Raw genomic sequence first — 22,778 nt, forward strand, 5'->3', positions numbered from 1 at the left:
AAATTGACTGGAGAGCTGATAAGACTGATAACATTTTAATCGTCTAATAAGGCATAAAAAGTAACAAAGAAATGAGATAATGTGGAAATTATTGTATTCATTCAATAGAAAGAAAAGACGACATTATACATTAACTTTTTATATTTTCTGAAATAATCTGTATTAACTATTGAGACATTAAGTAGATCACTACAAAATTGAATTATTATGATACCAAAACGTGGATAGCTACGACGTATTAAGACAGATTTAAAGCTAAGAACGAAGACTTACAAAAAAATTAATTAAATATAAAAATCACTTAGAGAACTCTATTAGCAATAACATTTTAGAGTTTCAAATGTAATCAAATGTTAAGTAATGTGTTATTTTTTAAGAAATCAAGAATGAAGGCAATGTTTAACTATAAAAAATGTATACCTAACGTATCGTACTTAAAGGTTTAAAAGGGTGTTTAGTGTTTTGCTAGATTTTGAAAGGAAAGGTTGAATATTATGTGTAATTTAATATTATACTATACTCATGTTTTATAGGCGATAACATTTTCGCATTGTGCAATGATTATCTACCAGAGTAGACAGTTGGTACTTGAAGTAAATACACTTCATAAAATAATTTACAACAACGTCAGATTTAAAACTGGACGATTTAAAATCGTGCTATCCTTGTTAGGAATAAAAAAAAACATTTATTTTTATCAATTTATCGACTACATTAAACAATTGATGTTATGAAATAAAAACATTTAATTGATATTATCTGACAACTTAAAATTAATTTACATCTATCACGTTACGTGGACACAACCTCATCAATACTTATTATCTGTGTTTTGTTGATTATAGATCAGTTGTTTTGCGGTGCCGGTAAGTGCATTGCAACCGAACATATCTGCAACGGTGTGTCAGATTGCGAGTGGGGTCAAGACGAACGGAATTGTGGTAAAATTATAACTTATTTTAAATACTGATTTTATGGTCAGTTGGGCGTTATTGGTTTGAAAAAAATAATGTATTTTTCGAATATTTTTTTCGGTTATTTGTTCGAATAAACTACTGCTAATATATTATTCTAATAAATAGGTTATCTGTTTTTTATTTCAATTAATAAGTTACTCGATGTTTTGTTTAATTTTCGTTTTGGTTTTTTAATTAAATTTGGCCCAAATCTGTCTGTGGCTCGACATGACATACAATGTGTTTTGATTGCAGTGAGACTAAATGGCCAAATGGGAGAGAAAGGTGAAGGAGTATTGGAACTTTACACGCCAAACATAACTTCATGGCGACCCGCGTGCATTCAGAGTTGGGATTCAACGTTGTCGGCTACCATAATCTGCAACATTCTCGGATACAAGTGAGAATAACATAATCCAGTTTATTTATTTCAAGGGAAGTCATGTGGCCAACAGTTTCCTCTCACTGATTCTCTCTCTATATATATAAAAAAGTATTTATGGTGTCATAGGTCAATTATTAACAAATAATATGTTAACTTTATTGAATTTACTACTTATCACGTCAAATAGCCTTCCCGATTTCTGCTAATAGCGACTTTATTGGCTTGAACCTAACAAACTATAGTACTAGTAGTTCTACTCCTAATTTTTCTCATATATCAACAACTAATTATTAAAGAAATTAGCTTTTGGGAATTCCGAAAAATGTAGTGTATGGGCCGTAATTACAAATATTCCAAATGACAAATTAATTGCATATTTCCATTACAATGTAGACAACGAGCACGGTAAATGTTTTATCATTTTTTAACTTAAAATTTTTCCTGTTCGGTCATCGTATTCAAATAATTTAAATACAATTTAACCGGTAAAAACCGTAAAATATAAAACGTATAGTCTATTATAACACTGTCGTGGTATTAGTTGAAAAATGTAAGACATATTTAAAAAATCACTTTAAACATCAATTAATTCACACAGTTGGTCTAAATATATATTTATTATTGCACAGGGTATCGACTAGAAGCAATCTGGGATCAAACAACAAGCTTTTGGCTTCTGTCACATACAACCAATCTGCTGAGTATTACGACGAAAACAAGATGACCGTGTACAGGGAAGTAAGGGACTGTCCCGATTCGTTTTTGTATCCGTCGATAACGTTGACTTGTTCAAACTTTGGTAAGTTTTTACCGACCATACATAGTGATACAATATTTACACCACACTGTTGACTGTTTAGAGTGCGGAGTCAGGAGACGACCACAGACCATGTTTCGACAGAAAAGAATAGTGGGGGGGAAACCATCACTTCCCGGCGACTGGCCGTTCCTTGCAGCCATTCTCGGTGGACCTGATGAGATATTCTACTGTGCGGGTGTGTTGATATCAGAACAATGGGTTTTAACTGCGGCTCATTGTACCGGAAGGTAAGGGTTTTTTTTTTTAAACAAAAAATTAAAATGTAACAAAAGTGTAATTTAAAAAAAAGTACCCTTTATTTGGTTTTATTTAAAAGGCTTGTCCGGTAATTCGTGTTCGCTTTATCATTTTTTTTTTTTCAGTCGAAATACTTTGGACGACTTCTCCGAGTGGACTATCCAATTGGGCATGACTAGGAGACACTCGCACTCGTTTTTCGGGCGCAAGGTAAAAGTGGAAAAAATAATCAGGCATGAAAAATACAACAATGGACCCGTTCAACACGATCATGATATTGCAATTTTTAAGGTATATAGATACAACGTTTTTTTTTGTAACTGCTACTTGTGTAAAACTATGTTGTTCCAATTCAGCTATATTATCTACATTTAAAATTAAAATCTTCTATTGCATCAATAAACGATCGATCAAGATTCAAACTTCAAAATAAAACAATAATAATGTATAATTAAAGATGTTGTTAAACTTGTTGCACGATGGTAAAAATAATGGGATATTAAATTTTTATTTTGTTGCTTTTTATAATTTTCATAATGCTTTTGAATTAGTTTTCCTTAAATATCATTTTTACATAACGATATATTGTATTGTTTTTTAAAGCTAAAACCGTAAAGTTGAAATTTAGCTAATTAATAATTTGTTGTTTGCCGGTGAAAAATATAAAAATAAAAGATAATTTACTAATTTTTAGGTGGTTTATCTTTTATGTTTATTTTATATGTTATCTCTTGTTCTTACGGAGGACTCATTTTTTTTAAATTACCAAAAATAATAATAATGTAATGTAAAAAAACTGAAAAAAATGTTACTCAAACTGTGATTCAAATGCATACAAACAGAAGTTTTGAAACCCATGAAGGTCCGTGTAGGCTGTATAAAAATCTATATTAAAAACAAAGTTTTTAAAACCGTATTACTCATTCGTGTTAAGTCATGTTTTTAACACGCTTATTATTAGCTTCACTTGTATGTATGTATGTTTGTTGTTTGTATGTTTGTATGTAACTATGTAATTTGTTTGTATGTTTGTATGTAACTATGTAACTAAAAGAGATAGGCAACCGAACGTACATGCGTGTATTCATTGTTGTTTACCTGAAGTTTTCAAGTAATAGAGACACGTATGTACTAGAATTAAAAAAACACGATTTTAAAGCACATCGAACTAAAAAGTGTAAAATAAAAAAAATATAGTTAAAAAACACGCTTAAATAGTAAAGTAAACTAAAAAGTAGAAAATAATTTTCAATATAGAAATCAATCAATAAAAAATAAATAGTATTATTGTGAAAAAAGCGTGGGGTGCTACATATATCAGTTCTTGAAAAGCGCCCCACACTTTTTTCACAATAATACTATTTATTTTTTTTAATTGATTTCTATATTGAAAATTATTTTCTACTTTTTAGTTTATTTTACTATTTAAGCGTGTTTTTTAGTTTTTTAAACTATATTTTTTTTTAGCGGGCCTCTTAATGTTTCAACTTTTAAAATCATAAGTTATTATTTTTCAGAAATATTAGTTAAAGAATTTGCTTGTCTCAGTTATGTATACATGTGTAATATTTGCGTAACATATGAATTTATTTAAAATAAAATGTTTTATTAATTTTATCTTATTGTAGCTCAGCGAAAGATTAACATTTCACGAATTTTTGCTTCCCGTGTGCTTGCCTAAGCCGAATATGGTCTTGAAACCCAATATCAGCTGTACAGTTATTGGTTGGGGAAGAAGAAATGGTCTAGAAGGTATGATAAACTATTATGGTTAATGCAAATTATGTTAATATATATGTGTAGTAATTCAATGTACTAGCCTTTAATGTGGAAACTCTATTACTTGATAAATAAATATGACTAATAGATACCGAATAGATTAGATAAAATTAATTTTTACTATCCATTATACAATAAAACTAGATACAAACCACCCACATATTAAATCAAATATTCCAAATTGTGGTCAATGCTTAAAAAAAAATTGTTTTGTTATCTAATTTTGTTTTATTTACCCTAACCTCTAACCTAACGGGTAATTACATAAACGTTGATAAACACCAAAGACACTTGATATTTGCCAATAGTTACTTGAAATGTAATTTCAACGGGTAGAACAAATATTACGTACCTATTTTAATTATGTCCGTAGCACTCGTTCGCAACCACCTGCTGTTTACGGGTCCCTGATTCTATTTAAAAACTTACAAACTATACCCAAAGGGCCTAAAAAAAAAAAAGACAACTTCGACTCAATATAAACTTTGGACAGTTTAAACTTTCAAGTCTTGACGATTTAATACAATACAATATGGGTAGCAAAATTTCCAGAACGCTTGGATGATATCAAATTACACTTTTATAAAACAATTCAATACAGCTGTAGTTGGATTTTATTCAGACTTTAAAAAATCCTTAACCCAACTGCTTTAAAATAGTACGTTTAAATTGAAAAACTACACATATAGTTTCAACTTTCAACGTACAATTTTAATAAAATTCTATTTTTCCCAACTTTGTGTAGGACATTCTAGTTCCATAGTAGTTATTATAAATATATATGCGTTTTCATGAAAAATAATTGTTCATTTATAAATTATAAAATAGAACACTGAAGCTATTTTCGACGATATAATAAAAATAAATATTATTAATGTTATTCGTAGTTTATTGTTAATATATTTTTTATTCGTATTGATTGTTATGCTAGCTTAATATATTTTTAACATGTAGTGATACATTTTAAAGTAAAAAATCTGTTTTAAATTTCAAGAAAATGCTCTATGCAAATTAAAAAAAAGGGTTATTTTTATACTGGGTTTATTAGTGTAACCTACCTATTATATTATGAATTATATATATTACACTTTGACACAAACAAAAAATCAAAACATTTTCCACTCTGAATCGGGGTTAACTATTATTTTGCTCACATTTTTTTTTTTTATAACCCGAAATTAGTAACGTTCTAATTAAGTTAATGATGTTGGACGCTGAAAACAATAAAATACTAGAGTAAGCCTACGATTTACCGGGTTTTTTTGTCGATGTATATAATAAATCAATTTGGTAATTAAAAACAAAAAACAATTTATAAAAGGTTGACTGGCCAGTTGTTTTTTTTTCATCAATAATAAAGGATCTACATTCAAACGTCATTGTATTTAGTATGCCTTTGTAGTAAATAGATTTATATTGATTGTTAAAAAGTATTTGAGTTACAACAGCTGCTCTAAAACTCCTATTCAAATCCGGATTAATGTATTGAAATGTTTTTTCGAGCAATAATTTTTACTTGAGAAGAATTAATATAAAATGAATGATCACATGTTAGTCGAATTTGCATTTAATTTCCATTGTCTTCAAAATCTGAGTTTTTTTTAATTTTGATTATTCGCTTTGATTGGTTGTATATGGAGTACATTATGTACTCAATAAAAATGGACTGGTAACTATTATCATTTTAGTATTTAATCCAAGAGCTTAAGCTTAATTCTTATCTATTTACAGTTGAAGTGATGTCAGAGGTGGGCATTAATCAAATAAACAATTTATGAAATTATTTGAATAACTGTATGTGGTGTTATTTCAATTAAAACGTTATTCGATTTGTTTTATTTTCATTTCGTTACGAAACTACATTTGTGCAACTCCGGTCCACGTGAAATTAAAAACGAATATTATTTATTAGAAGAGTATATGTTTAGTAATTTTAGTCTATTTTATAGCGAAAATAATAACAAACGGTGCAATTAAAACAACGAAATCGTTTTCTAATACTTTGAATCGAACGTATCGAGTACGTTAACGGGACTTTGATGGTTTTTTTATTTTTATTTAGGCGCCGATTACGAACCAACGGTAAACGAAGTTCAAGTACCCGTTTTAGACAGAGATTTGTGCAACACTTGGCTAAAGCAAAAGGACGTGAACATAACCGAGGGAATGATATGCGCCGGTTACGAGCAAGGCGGAAAAGACGCTTGTCAGGTAACCATTTTCGTTTTAATATACAGTTTTAACTGAATAGTGTACGTTATCTGTATTTGGACTTGCAGGGCGACTCGGGAGGTCCTTTGCTTTGCCCGATGGACGGACACAAAGACCGGTGGTTCGTAGGCGGCATCGTCAGCTGGGGCGTAGAGTGTGCGACTCCAAGTCTTCCCGGGGTCTACGTCAACGTGCCCATGTACACACAATGGATTACCGACCACATTCAAGAAGATGTCACTATCAACGGTGCAGATATTGAACACAATCGAAGCACAGAATATTGAGTACCTCTACCTAATGCCGGTGGAACCGTAGATAAAAATCTCCATCAACCCCGTTAATTTCCAAACATATATCCATCGAGATACCCGGGCGCATATCATTGTTTAGCAATTGTGATATTCCGAAAACGACTCCTGAATTGCTTTGGCCTTTCATTAATTTTAACCTTTGCAACGAACGAACACGTGTTGATCGTTCTAGTCACAAAAACCCTGTTTCGGCTTACAAATTGGATGCTGTTTGATGAGTTCTATAGTGTCACCACGAGTGGTAGCTTTTTCTTTTATGTTCAATAACCGGAGGTGTTGTTTTTTTATTCGGTTAAAATATCAAAAGGTATAAAATATAAAAATCGTACAAAACACAAGCAAATGCGTTGCGCTTGAATGTTAGTTGTATGAAACAATAATAATATTTAAGTAACGATATTTTAAAATGACGCAGTTGCGCCAAAAGAGATGTACAATCATATAGTCCATCCGTCCATTTATATATATATATATATATATATATATACATATACATTTAAACTGATTACCCAATAGGTACTATTTGTTTAACAAAGTATAAAAAAAAATTAAAAACACCGACACATCAATAATTTATTCATAAATTCAGGTAATACAAGTTTTTAATGTGAATTATTAAAATTAAAGAAACACTTTATAAAAATACATTTATTTTTGAGAAAATAACATTATTTTCTAATAATTTTCGAATAAAACACTAGTTAAAAAGTTTACTTTTAAGTGGAAACTTTAAAAAAAAGTTATACGCCAATATTTCATATTTACTAATTGAAAAGCTTCAATTTTACCAGTACACAAGCCTAAACTTGTATTATTGAACGAAAAATGTCATTTTTTGTTTAACACCTATAAGATAATTAATTTATCTTTTGTACCGTACAAGTTGTACGTTAGTTGAAAATATTGCTTCCATATAGTTTGATCATTTTTGCTCATTAGTAGTAATATTTTAGGATCTTAATGATGGATCAGCACTACTAATGAAAGGCAACAGAGTGTAATATACAAGCGATATACAATCTAATTGTAAGCAGTCAGATTTATTGAAAACGTTTTTTGATCAGCGATCGGATCGCGACACTCCCAATAACGCCATGTTGGTATTTTATAGACAATAAATCAAATGCTTATAAGACAATAAAGTGAGATTTTTTACAAAGATTTTTAATGAAATAAAACAAATATATAAAACGTAGCGACTTCTGTTAACAAATAAAGTTAACAAAATTAAAATATGCTTAGGTTATTTTTGTAAAATACACCTTACGTGTTTAAAATTTTAAATATTCTATGCCAAGTGTACTTTATAGTTAAACAAAAATATAAGTTTTGTTTGGTGAGATACTTTTGCGAGGTGAAAGTATATAATATTTTTTAAGTTCGGCTTTATAGTTTTGTTGATTTCATAATATTTGACAGATATGTGGTTCAATGTGGTCAATTAGCCCATAAACCTCATTTCTTTCCCTCTTGCCAAATTTCTATCCGTCACTATTTTATTTATTTACTTCATACATTTCTAAGTCTCAATTTATAACGTCCCGCCATTATTTTTTGGTGACCACAATTTTGAAAACTCCCAAATCATCCTAATTCCTCTTATTTTTTATATTTCTGGGAGCAACTCTTAAACTTCTTATATTCATTTCTAATTCTTACTAACCTAGTTAGATACTCTCGCACTTCATCATAAGTTTTATCTACAGTAAACAAGTCTAATGAACCACAATCTAAATGTTGTATAACATCCTAATGTACGTTCGATCAAATATATATTATATAGACTCAGTTAATAGGTACATGTAATTTGAGTAAAATAAATTAGATTAGTGCCGTTACATGATGTAAATATTCTCCAAAAATATATTATATTATTGTTTAGCTCAAGCTTTTTACGTGATTAGCTTTAAAAATAATAAGTAATATGTGTTATTACAATATACTAGCTAATTGATTGTGTTTCGTATAGTCAATGTTGTGTATACAATTGTAGCGTTGACATTATGTTTGTAAAAAATATAAAACTAGAATATAGTTCTCAGTGTGATCAGGTATGAAACTATAAGTATTGTTTAAAAGATCATAGTTGTAAAAAATATATATAATGGAGATATGATTCTCGCGCGTTACCTATAAGAATATTGGATTAATATCTATTTTTCTAAAAGATTATACATAGTACCATATAGTGACTAAAAACTTACCAGTCACTATAAACACTATATCGTATGACAATGTTTGGAACAATGTGATATGAACTTATGATATGAAAATAGTAAAATAGGCTAGTGTTATAAAAGTAAACGTATAATGTTTATAAATAGGTAATCTCAAATTTTTTGACTTGTTGCAAATAAGGTCCTTTTTTCGAAAGAAAGTATCTGTACCGATAAAAATTTTAAGTATTGTCAAAGCTTTTTAAAATTGTTCGGTAATATATTGGATAATATACATTATAATATATAACTACCAAAAAGTAGAAAGCACTTGTATATTTAATGAAAATGTTGTAAAACTAGAAATAGAATAACAAATAAAATTGTCTTTTTTTTTTAAATACATTGGACATATAACTACAATGTACCTTACATGAAATTATACAAATAAATCTAATTGCAGAAAATGTCATAGTTACCATAAACAATAGTGTTCGCCAAATATGTAAATGTTTGTATACATACATTATTGTCAGCTATGCGATTAAGTTAAGTTATATTTTCTATATAAAATGAAAACTATGTTACCAAAATCATAGCGCTTAGCCAGTATATTTTTATTTTGAATATTCTGAATTGTCTGTATTGTATAAAGTGTTTTATATATACCGTTTATGTATCGACGGCTAGTATATAAGTAGAAGAAAACCAATATAAATAGGTACAAGTTATATTTATTTTAGCTATAGTTAACGAAAACATAGTATATTTTCGTCTTCCTTGAAACTATGCAAAGAGTGACAAAGAAAATAGTTTTTTAAACATATTTTAATCCTTGTTGATTTTGAAAAAACAAATTTTATGTTCCACAATTAAACACTAATAATATTTTCCACAATGTATACTATTGGCGGCTTGCTCACTCTACGTTGTCTTCTGCTACTAAAAATTGTCAAAATACATAAATAAACATTAGTATTTTAACCATGGCCATTTGTAAAAGGCCAACGATGTATAACATGTATGTATATGAGTATATATATTTATTTACGTTAGAATGTGCTATACAATATATTATTATAGAAAACAAGAAATACATACATATATATATAATTTGCTTACTGTTGTTCAATGTCCAGTGATGTATTGTGCCTCCTTTAAATGTTATAGATCATACTTTTAATAATTCAATAAGTGATAAAAAAAGTATCAAGATTTTGAGTTTTTTTCTTTCTCAATGTTTGACAAACTAATTTGCTCTATCGCAATACCTACTTAAATTGTTTTTAATTACTTTGTGCTTCGAAAACGAGGGTTAACGGTTCAACTAATGCAACAGTAACATATTAATAGTAGAAGCATATTATAGTAAGTAATACAATCACTTAATACTTCACTGTATGGGGTAAAAAAATAATTTTTATAATAAATGTGGCTAGTTGTTTAATATTTGTAGTTTTTTACAAATGTACTAAATCTTTTGTAGAAAAATTTGCCTGGTAATTCTAAGTCATTATCAATGCTGTAATATTGGACAGTCATATGAAGCTTTCAAAAATAATTAACGCCCTTTATTAAACCTCAAAATCTACCGTCGCGACGAAAACCATTTGTATTAATGACTAATAGCACGTTGTTTAGATCTATGAATCATGGATAAAACCATTGAGTATATATTCTCATTACATTATGTACTCAATGATAATACCCCCGGAGTATAAAGTGTAAACTAGAGGGCGATCGTCTTCTAACCTCCGAGTCTCCAAGAATTTGGGTCTCTTGAGTTCGTAAGATCTATTATTCTGCATAATTTAACCAATGACGATTGCTTTCATGTAAATGGTGAGCTTATTTATATAATAGCCCAGGCGGATATTTTATCCCAGTCCACCTCGACCATTCCTATTTTAAAATACCTGATGACATGTAATTTATTCACACACAGTAACCTAAAAATTTTAAATATACATAATGTGGAACGCCATCCACATTTTACTATATAAACAAATTAAAAAATATTACTTATTATGTTCAGATATTTTGCCAGTACAGTCCAAACCAAGCACAAGTAAACCAGCAAAGTTAGAAAGTATTAAATTGAGGTGCTGTATTTACAAATAAGCATCAAAGCTTTAATTTGAAAGTGATTTTATCCGAGAGGACTAGTACAGTAGAGTATAGGCATAATGGAATCAAAGCAACAAGGGGACAATGAAGTCACAGGTCTACAGGAATTATTATACATAAAAATGAATAAAATCACTTTCAAATTTATATTATAAATATATTATGTAATATATTTGTTTAGTCCAAACAAAATGTGTTTTCTGCAAATTAATTTTTAACAAAATTGTGACATACCTATCACGTTACATAAATAATAAACGATTCAGATATGGAGTATGTTTGTTTGAATCTTCAAACTACTCGACGACTGAAAAGGGTAAAAATAATATCTTTTTCTTTTATCTAACATTTTTTTTATTATAACTGAATTACAAGAGCAACCATAATATTGATTAAGTGATATATTTTACTGTATTGCCGGTTATTGTATTGGTTAACAGTTGTACACTCATAACGATTTGAATAATATAATCAATTTTAACAATTAGTTTTAATACATTGCAGTAGACAATACTGCTCACGTTCTAAATTGCCAAGATTACACAGTTCACTTACTCATTAGGTTCTTAAATACATATACATATCTGCTCGGTTGTATGAAAATTGGTAAAACTAAACAAAACGATGGATAAAATAAAATCAATAAAACATACTTAGTTATCATTTGATGATATTGACTGACACCAATATCTGAATTTATTCAATTATTAATAGGCTACATTACGGTTAGACGTTGCACTTGTATGATTGGTGTGTTTGTGTGCAATAATAATATTATACTCTTTTCCAAACCACCTTTGAGGTAGAGTATCAGGCTCGTTTTTTTTTTGCGTGGCTTCCCCTCTTAGAACAGTTTTGCCGACAAACCAAACGTTTCACTTCCACGTCCGGTGTGTCGTTCAAAACGTCTAAGAAGGCCTAGTCCACGACTGAAACTAAATATTTAAATTAAATGTTAACGTTTATGATTTATGTTAATATTTGAATTCAATTAATAATGTTTACCTACCTATTTTTGGTAGTGTCGACCGTGATCGGTCCGAAGCAGAAATAAAATTATGGCATATGAAAAATTGCAAAGCGGTTGTATGGCGACAAAAAAAATTTCGCAAAAAAAATTAACAGCCGATTGAACTTGATAAGTACAGCTATTACTACACCATGTCTATGTTCTGTTCGCTCGTCCCTACCCGTTTTCGTTGCTTGCCTTAGCTGTTATTTCTCTTATGGTAAGGTTTTACATTTTTTTATTTTATTTGCACTCTATTCTAATTCTACCACTATGTCTAATTGATAGACAGCTAGCTTTTCCTTATCTTCCTGACCAGTTGTAGGCCACATTTCACATTATCACTGGTCTTGCTACCAGTCTGTATAACCGTTTTTTCGGTTACTTCCATAACAATTTGGATCCCATTAATCTCGAGAGTGATATATGTTGCTTATGTTGGCACCTAGATATATACTTAAAATCGTTTACTTCTGCTGTTTAATTTGTTCGACATTTATAAGAATAAAATTGACTTACCGTATTCAACAGAAACAATTACATTTCTCAACTCCAGATATATTGTCATGACATCAAATTGTTTCATTGTTTTCGAATGTTGACCATTTAATTTAATTTTCTTCAACCGAAAAACTTTGCTCGCCAAGCTAATTTCAAGTTACTTAAAAAAGTGTTATTCGTAATGTATAAATTATATATATATATTTTTAAATTACATATATTTCCCTAACCTTATAATATATATTTCAATTTTTTACCATCACACACTTTAGAAGTCTTTAGTAAAGGTAAGTTGTCCAAACGTTTAACACTAAATTGCCTTTTATTAGATGTAGAAGAATCCTGAAGTCTTGGTTATCTCTGTTGCTACTATAACATTTTCTTTATTGAGATTGCAAATCGGTTGCTTCATCGGTTGCTACCTCTGAAAACTAACAATTTATATATTAGTCAATACGCTTTTTGCTTAAACAACAACAAAAATTTAATTTTGTCAAATCTGTTATCTGTCGCTAAACCACTTCTTTTATTTTTCCCCAATCCAGCTAAAATATTTTTAAGAGTTATATTTGGTTAATATCATTTGATTTAGTGGTAGACACACTATATCTACTTACTACTCAAATACTTAATACATTTAGGCCGCTGTTGTATTTTACCGACTAATTAAATTGTTTTAAAAAGTATCTAGGTATACTTACATAATTAGAATTTTTACAACACGATGCCACAAATGGGTTCAACCGTGCTGTTACATTTGACTTTTATTACGCCTTGCTTGTAACGTTTGTTTGTAGTCTGTAGTCGTTATTGAAAACGTTACCACATTCCAATTTTGCATTTGAATTAATGCCAAAATATTTGGTTTATAATACACTTACCGGCGCATGGAGTCCGGTGGTTGCTCAAATGTATACTTACCATACTTGAATATTATTGCAATCGGCGAACAAGTTGAACTTTATAGGTACAGTTTTCCACATTAAGACGTTGCCCGTGTTTTACCGACGACCCACCATTGCGCCCCATCCCTTGAATGAATGCACACTGTTCTTTCCCTGGAGAAGCAAAGTAAACAAGTCAAAGGCCAATAAGTAACATTACAGTCACGCGTTTTGTCTTCGGCACGGGCTTGACAAAGCTCGGTGTATGCACTCTGTCTATTTTGTTCTTGCCTAGAGAAAAATCATGAACCAGTATATAGGAACATATGGATATGTCTTAAGATACAAAACAATGCACAAATAACACTTGGTCGATACGACGTGTCCATGTCAAAAATGAACTAAGTATAAATTGAAACAGCAGTTTTACTTATTTTCTACGCTCCGTGCAAGAACCGCGTTGAATCGCGACAATATTGTATTAGACAAACAGAACAATTATTCGAAAAACCTATAACACTATTTCATTACTAACCGCAGATATGTTTATTATGAATATAAAAGTAAACTGAACACAAGTATTTATCTGTATTGAGCGTCACGTAGCAACATTGCCCCGTCGTGGAAACCAGCAAATATCTTTGGTGTAACCGGCTCAAAAACATAATATAGTCGTGGTAAAAAGTTAGTAAAAAAAAAAAAAAATTGAAAATCGTAGATATTAAACGGTTTTGGCTTGAGGAAAAAAATATCATCCTTTTGACCGATTGTAATTAATATGTACAGATAATATTATGATATTATGTAATTATACAGTTTCTTAACTCCGCCCTATACAAATAAGTAACTCAGTTAAATCACACTGTTTATGACAATTGTGGAAGGTTCGGAGCAAAAACGAACAAAGTCCATCACAGTCGATTTCTAGTAATTGACTCCCAAATTGTTTTTCGCATAATCCACTCTGTGTAACAATGAACTAAGGACTTGGTTCACTATTAAACTTCAATCATTTCAAAAGTACCGAGCGAACGGTGGTTTTACAGTATGTTCATTCGACAATAATTGCCTCTTGTAATTTAATATCCGTTTTCAATTTTACTCAGCCAAAATAAATTTCAGTAAAAAAAAAAAATTAATTAAAACCTAAAAGTGGTACTTGAGGATCAAATCTTAATACTATCATTCTGCATAAATCTACATACAATTAAATGTTTTTTTTTTTTTGGTTTTTTCAAATTTTAACTGTGAAGAAGTAAACTTTTTCAACTTTTACTCCCCCAAAGTACCAACTAGATGAAATTTGTGACTTATAGAGTTACTACTCGAAGGAATTGGTCCAGTACTAAAAAAGTTACAGTGTATACAGACACAAAAAAGCCCACACCATGGTAAAACCAATGATTACCGTCCAAAATTCCAATAGCATCTCTGCTTTGCATCGAAGCTAAAAAGGGAATATTATAATTAATTAATATATATGTGTACATAATATAATATAATATGTGTTAGTCAGTTTTCTAATAATATTTTCCGCTTTTAAACATCTATTATGATATTAAAATCTATGATTAATTTTGGAGGCTACGCAAGTCAAAATCGAATACATATAAATATTGTTTATAAAAAGAGATAGTTAGAAGACAGTAAATTACTAATATCAAGATTTTAACTTGCCAACAATCTATTTAAACCTTAGAAATCTTCTGAAACAATTCTTTCGAAACAAAGTTTTCTTATATATACCTACGCATTTGACTGTCATGAAAAGCTAACATTTTAGTGCCTTTAGGAAAACCGACAAGTTTGATAACTTATTTTCGGAACTAAAACCTGTATGCATTGTACGTAAGAGTTCTCTTAAAGCTCCAAAAACTACTTTTAGATTTTTACGGGAAAACACTAGAAAATGTTTAAAACTGTCCTTAAACGAACAACTGACCAAATAAATATTAAGAAAACAATTCTAAGAACAACTGATAAATGTAAGTTCAGTTTTTATTTGATAACGAAATGTGTAGTGAAATACATAAAATGTAACTTGCTTTGTTTTGTACATTTATTTCTGGAAATCGGCAAATCAATTTGACTTGACAAATGCGTAAGTTGCTATCGTTAATTGTTTTCTACTAGTTAAATAGGATATTATTAATGTTTACTAATAAATTAATACCAGTATATCGGATGATCTATTTAACGTAAGAAGCTCATTTTGTTAAGAATTATTACAATTTTGTTGTTTTTCTTTTTGAGAACATTTTTATTTATGTTATTGTAAAATATTTTTTGAAATTGTTTGTTTTGAATAATTACTTAAAATGATAAACAGTTGAAAGGGTTTTAAGTTGAAGCAGATGTTATATCGCATAATTTTCTAATCTTAATTATGTAAAACAGAAACCCTTTTTTTTATTATACTATTTACTTAATACTTATTATATATACTTTTATTAATACTTATTTTTAGAGATATGTCTATTTAGGTTTTTAAAAATATTATTTTAGATAAAATTGCTCTTTTACCAGTTAAGTACAAGTCAAGCACTGAATATAATTATAAAAAAATAAAACTTGATTAGTTACATAGAATAATAGAAAAGTGTCTGCTAGATAATATATTTTCAATTTTAAGGAGGGCCAACTTGACAGGTTCCAGACCGTATAGACCAAATTTGGAATACTTACCACGTTTCTAGTAAGTTTCGAACTACTAATCATCGGGCTGACAGTTTGCAGTAAAACATTCAAAACTTAAAACGGACGGAACTTGTAGTGGAATGACGTGCGGTTGGTTTTAGTTTAGCTTCTTCGAGACAAGTGAGATATGAATGCAATAATAAGTAGGTAGTAAATAGGTGTGAAACTAAGAGATACGCGGTAGCTATCAGTTATGGCAACGAACAGTACTCTGAAATGTCAAGAATTCCATTGAAAATAATCTAAGAGGAAGGCAAATAGCTTACAGTGGTATACTAAAAGTTAGACTCCTTTAAAATGTATAATTTCAATCACTAGTGAAATGCTAACCATTGTCATTGGTACACAATTCCTACCGTATGCAAATTGATGTTCGAATTTCTAAACATCGCATTCAATCACAAATAATCAAACTGTAAGTAATTAGGTCTGATTTGTTAAAAAGAAAAAATATATCGGACATTTTAAAAAAATCACTAATAAAACGCTTTGATCAGTAGATAGCGAAAAGCGTGACAAAAATATCGTCGTAATTATTATATTATAGCCAATAAGTTTTTCATATTTTTGAGGTCCTTTAACTAAAAAAAAAAATTTACCAAGTACATAGCTTTTAATGCCACGACATGTTGAGCCATGACAATATAGAGCTATATTACTAACTCAACTTTGACACAATAACAAAACGTCGAGTTTATTAATCCCAAACAAGTGATTTAGTGTGTTAGTTGTTGACCACACTCCTGAGATGTTCACCGTGATACTGTAAACAGTAAGACACTGCGGTTTACAATAAATAAATAATAAAATATCGTATATTGCGTTTTTTTAACTTAAAAAATAAAATTAACTGTTTAGAATTTAAACATGCGGTCATTAGTACGAGTCAATAAAAAATATTATCGATTGGCAACTAGTTATCTATTGATTTAGGGTTCGGTATAGGATAATGGTGTCAAAATCTCAATTTCAAAATATAACTAGTTTAATTTTATTAATGCTAGCTGGCTTTGTAGGTAATCATTTTTTTTTCTCGGAATAATACAGTTTCTGTTTGCAACGTTTTCCACTATTTTATCTATCATTATTAGTCAACAATTAACTGTCCTATATGCATGTAGTAGTCACAGAGTCTTAAAATTTTTATGAAACTTTAACAAAAATACTTTGTCGGTTTCTTTGATACTGTAATTAATTACACTTTTTTACGGACGTTCTGTTTCACCAATTTATTAGGTATCTATGTTAACATTAGAGTGATTAGAGGAAGTATGTGACCAAAAGTCTCCCCTCATTGGTTCTGTATAAAAAAAAACCTGATAACATGATATGTAAGGTAATGTTTTTTTTCAAAGCATTAAAAAATAACACGCAATAAATATTAAGTGTAATACGTTTACGTTTAAATGCGTCATTACTAAGTTCGGAATTGGTTGTTTTAAATGCAGTTACAATAATTGTGCATCTTATAATTGATCATTACAACAATCAAATTAACATAATAAACAGTAGGTATATACTACAAACCGAAAAAAAACTATACACAATTTAAATTATAAGTGAACAGTGTGAAGTATTACCATATAAAATTTACTGAATGCTTGTTATTGCAAAGAAAAAATAACAAATCTAGTGTAAAGTTGAGTAAATGTAACTTAAAAGACAAGATATTCGTATGCAATTTCGATTTTTTTTTTTAAGTAGAGTGTAAAGGTATGTAGAAAAAAGATTACAAGGGAACGGTATAGGCACAAATAGAAATTAGGAATAGAGAGCTAAACCCAGTCTTATTATAAAAATCTTTTTAAAAAGGTTCATAATAAATGGGTTAAATGCCCCCCCTTATTGCGCGTACCGCTTATGAGTTGTTAACAAAAATACTTAGAATGGTCAATAAATAAAACTTTCAATGTCACAGAAGGATTTTTATTGGAAAACGACTTGAAACTATTACCAACTATGATAATAACAACAGATTAAAATAATGCAGTTATACAATGGACGGTAAAAAAACACATGGATCCACTGAGTGCCAACGCACTCATTACCTACCACATACTAGTATATATCTAATTACGAAATCACTGCCATTGAATTATTATTATACTTAATTCGATAATTATTGACGGAAAATCATCGTTTAAAAACCAAAGCGCAGACAGTTACCTTGCCAGTGTTGTTTTGTTGTAAGCCGTTCGATGGATCGCGTAGAAAATGAAATCGGTTACAATTTACTCGTTGTCGTTTTGCCTTTTGGCGTACCCGAACATGTCTCTAGGACATTTGCGTAAGTTCTCGCAGGTATTTCGGCGAAATAGTAGTTATTGTCCAATAAACATTATGTGATATTTAATCCCCGTGTACATATTATAATGTAATAGCTAGTTACGTGTCGCCCTGCAAGAAGAGTTCAGCCGATTTGAACCAATGCATCATCAACGCGTGGGAAGCTCTCAGACCCCACGTGGGAGAAGGTACAATATAATACTATCCATGCATTTATTTTCCATTAGAGTAGAGTTAATAACGATCCGAGTTTAGTATTATTATTATTCGCCGTTTTGTAGCTGGTGGGCGCCTAAAAGTTTTCAATAAATCTACCCATCTCGTGTAATTTATTTCTATTATTTTGCAATCTACTACTTTTGCGTCCGTTTCTCTTATAGGCATTCCCAGACTCAAAATACCTCCTTTAGAGCCCTTCTCGCTGCCGAGGCTAGCCGTGAACCGGTCGTCGGATACGCTGTACTTAAAAGCAATACTGATGCCTCTGATCATTTCCGGAGCAACGAATGTAATAGTGTCCAAACTAAAGTAAGCCGAAAAGACAATATTACTACTAATCTACTAAAACATCACGATACGATTGTTTTTGCAATTCCTCAAATAAATACATGATATAGGATCACGTAGTAAACAATTGTAGTGGTACAAACCAAAAGGATTCAAGTGAAAAAGAATTTCAAAACCACATTTTTGATCATCAAATATTTGGTCAATGAAAACTTTTACTATCTGTGTTTGTCTTACGACTTTTAATTTTTTTTTTTTTTTTAATGAGGTATTGAAAATACTAATTATAACATCGTTCATATAAACACAATATTATAGTTCTAATTTTTATTTCTGTAAAATTGTATAAAAATGACATCTTTATTTTTTCATTATAATTAACGTCCATTCGATATTATCAAATATTTTTGCTAAAGTATTTAACCAACTGATTATTGTGTTTAACAGCTGAAAAAAAACAAAAGTCCACCATATTATGATAGTCTCATATTAAAACATACTTTAACGTGAGTATTAATTGGCAACAAAACAGTATAAACAAACATAATGACATGTCAACTTTGGCCGTATTACATAAACGTGTTAAGGCTTATAGCAATACTTGTAATATAATTATTATTGGTTGTTATTCAGTGTGGACCTTTCGGATTTGTCAGGGTCGGTGAGTATGGAGTTTGCAAATTTGAACGTGACCACTTTATACGATTTGGATGCAGTTCTGATGCAGTCGATGCCAATGAAAGGGGAAGGAACATGTAATGCGACTATAAGTAAGAATATTCTAAAGTTACAATTTTGTTTTTAGTTCTGACTAATCGGATCCGTCCGCGATAATATATGAATGTCACATAAATCTTTGTATACTGTTCAGTAATACCATTTTAATACACTTTGGAAATTTTATTAAATGAGAAATTTAGTGAAATGGACTAGGTTAGTTGTAACAGACAACTAACAATGACTTCCGGTGTTTAACGTTAATGCAAGCCAATGTAATTTTTCAGGCGATCTAAAAGTGAATATAACTGGCAAAGCAGGATTGACGCCAAAAGACGAAAACGGCAACAGTTACTTGAAGTTGGCTCAAGTGAAATTGAAAGTTTCTATTGGCGATGCGAAAGGGCGATTGGAAGATAACGGCAAAGACGAAAATATGTTAAGTAAGTAGTTTAAAAACTTAAGTGAAACTTTATTATAATATATATATTTTTTTTAATTGTATGTCCACAAAGCCGAAGCCGCTAATCAGTTTTACGGCGACAACCGGCGTGACATGTTGGAAATGTTTACACCAATCGTCGAAGAGATAGGTGAAACGCTCGTAATCGATCTGGGCGATCAAGTGCTTTCCGCAGTACCGTTCGAGCAAATGTTTATTAATTAATTAAAAAGCATTACGATAAAAAAAAATAATTTATATATCATTCATAATAGTAAATACCATAGTTAAATATTATGTTGTCCGCTTGGATAAAAGAATTACAATAATCAAAACTATTAAACGTTTTGCTTAGTATAATATTTTTGAAAATAAATAATATTTGTTAAAGGCTATGTTGAAAAAAAAACTACATAATATGTACTAACGGTAATAACGCAAAAATCAACATTGGATAACATTGTCAAAATTCAAACATCCGTCATCAGGAATGAGAAATGTTTTGAAAAAAAATTACTATTTTACTGTGTTAGGTGTTTGTAGACAAATAGGTACTTACATAAAGTTATATTTATTATAGTTATTCATGTTCTGGTCAATATGTACAACAGAAACATATTTCCAGCAGGTCTAATATAAAAGTGGTATAAGCCCAATTAGAGTGCCTAATTTAAAGTGCTGTAAAATCTATATTTTAATTTACAATTGTTTTTGTATTCTTGCTCTCAAATAAACGAGACAACCCTTTTACATTTGTTTACAGAACATTAATTTTATTAATTGTTATTTAGGTTTTTACCATCAATAATATTGATAAGATTAGAAAATTAAGATTTACGTATATCGAAAAAAAAAATATTACAATTTAATTTCTGATTATACCTTTGTTGTTTTTAATATCGATTTTGGTTACATTTGATTGTTATTTATTTATATATATATGAAGTTATACATGTCATTTTGTATTTACAAGTATTTAGTTTTAAAATTTTAACTTTTATAATAGGTACATGGGTCGTTGTTTTTCAATGGAGTACTTACTCCAATTCTAAAACACAACCAGCTAGTGGCAACGAAAATAAAATAATATAATTAAAGTTACAAGTGTTGTGCGTAGTGAAAGGCAAATAATGACTTAGTCTCAGTTTACAAGTAAACTTGTATTTACAAGTCCAATAGCTTACAGTGGAACATGTTTTTAATAGTCTACTTTTCCGTACTAAGCTTATAAAACTGCATTCGACGTAAATCTAAATTTTTCAAATTTTGAGGGCGAAAACGTTACCAATTGGGGCACATACCGCACGTTGCTTCAAAATCGAATCTCAAAAATTCACCATTTCTCGTGTAAATTTTGCTTTGCACTTCGACTCTTAATTTGATACGATTCAAATAAGACGTGCCAATAGTGAAGTTTGTCTTTCGTTCGACGGAATTCGTTTAGCATATTATATTATATTATCATAGAGAACGGGTTCCGGTGAAGGTAAAAAAACGAAATAAAAAAACACCGCGACTGACGCATATATTTTATCGTTCATGTTAATGCCGGGTGTTTATTTATTTATTTTTATGAAACCGACCGTGTCGCCTTTTCTTTCCGTCGTCCCTTGGTCGGCTCGTGTTGTGTTTTACCTTTTTGCGGTATTCGCTGTAAAACGACACGACCGGCGGGGAGGGCACACCGCTAGGGCGGGGGGGATAGGATGAAAATAATATTTTTTACGGTCCTTGCTCCTCCATATTATCTACAGTGCCTGCCGTCTGTGCCGGAATAATAAAATGTGAAAATATAGCAGTCGGACGAGTGAAAAAACACGAGTAAAACAACAACAACAAATAATAATAATAATATACTTATACATAATAATATGTAGAGGTGTGGGTTTTTATCGACAAACGTTTTACGAGTCCTCTTGGGCCCCCGGGTTAATGACGTTTTGAATTATTGAACCGTAAGAAGCACATTGGCGAATGTGCAACAGCCGTTTGACGTTTAAGGAGACCAAAAGACATCTGAAACATCATCATTTACCTGTTCAAAACACCCACGCCCGTTTTGCGATATGCTACTACTAATTCGATGTATCACGTTTTTATCAAAGTTGAGCGAAGTTACTTAAAATCATTAACTATAGTTTGAGTAAGGTTCGTTTTAAAAGAAACAACTCCGTTGAAACCAAAGATGAATAAAGTTACTTATTTGCTAATATGACCTAAATATTTTTTTGTACCTCATAACATATATTGCTAAAGATGTATATTAAAATCTTTTGAATAAGTAATAAACTTAACTAACAAAAGATTATAAAAGAAAATTTTTTTCAAAGATATCTATTTAATATTAAATGATCACGAGAATGCACTTAAGTCCGTTAGCTTATACTTCTTCGAATACAAACTTGTACTCTGATTTCAAAGAGAATTATTAATAAGTTACATAAATAAATAAACGCTACACTCGCCGATGAATTCGGTCCGACAGACTTCAATTAGACATAACTTATTTTATGTTTATCAATCATTCGTTACAAAGTTTGCATTACCGTTTGTTATTTTTACTCAATGTTTCTCATCTAGGTATTAGGTAACTGCTTTAATATTAAGTATTTATAAGCTTTAATAAATTGCAAGATATAAAATATACTGTGTTTGGGATCCTTTTCAACAAACAAGAAACTTAGTTTATTTTACGTTGGTTAATTTTTGTTATGCTTTCCTTCTTCTACGTGCACGGTTTGCATTTTTAG

General features: G+C 30.0%; 1 protein-coding gene and 1 pseudogene across 1 annotated transcript in view; both read left to right on the forward strand.

Moving 5' to 3' along the window:
- LOC126835848 (atrial natriuretic peptide-converting enzyme) overlaps nt 1–9,869 on the forward strand; it is a 43,258-nt gene extending 33,389 nt beyond the window's left edge. The window contains exons 13-20 of the mRNA XM_050568699.1: nt 846–941; nt 1,212–1,356; nt 1,971–2,140; nt 2,202–2,388; nt 2,524–2,689; nt 4,027–4,150; nt 6,240–6,388; nt 6,457–9,869. Coding sequence (XP_050424656.1) covers nt 846–941; nt 1,212–1,356; nt 1,971–2,140; nt 2,202–2,388; nt 2,524–2,689; nt 4,027–4,150; nt 6,240–6,388; nt 6,457–6,675 — 1,256 coding nt within the window. The 3' untranslated portion in view covers nt 6,676–9,869. The remainder of the gene's footprint in view (nt 1–845; nt 942–1,211; nt 1,357–1,970; nt 2,141–2,201; nt 2,389–2,523; nt 2,690–4,026; nt 4,151–6,239; nt 6,389–6,456) is intronic.
- Nucleotides 9,870–18,503: 8,634 nt separating this feature from the next.
- Nucleotides 18,504–20,253, forward strand: LOC126835783 (uncharacterized; annotated as a pseudogene).
- The last annotated feature ends 2,525 nt before the right edge of the window (nt 20,254–22,778 follow it).

This window comes from Adelges cooleyi, unplaced genomic scaffold (genome assembly GCF_023614345.1).
Source record: "Adelges cooleyi isolate 19-005CV unplaced genomic scaffold, UGA_ACOO_1.1 ACOO_flye_CR_arks_rails_tigmint_CR_PRNA_1, whole genome shotgun sequence".
NCBI classification, from domain to species: Eukaryota; Metazoa; Arthropoda; class Insecta; order Hemiptera; family Adelgidae; genus Adelges; species Adelges cooleyi.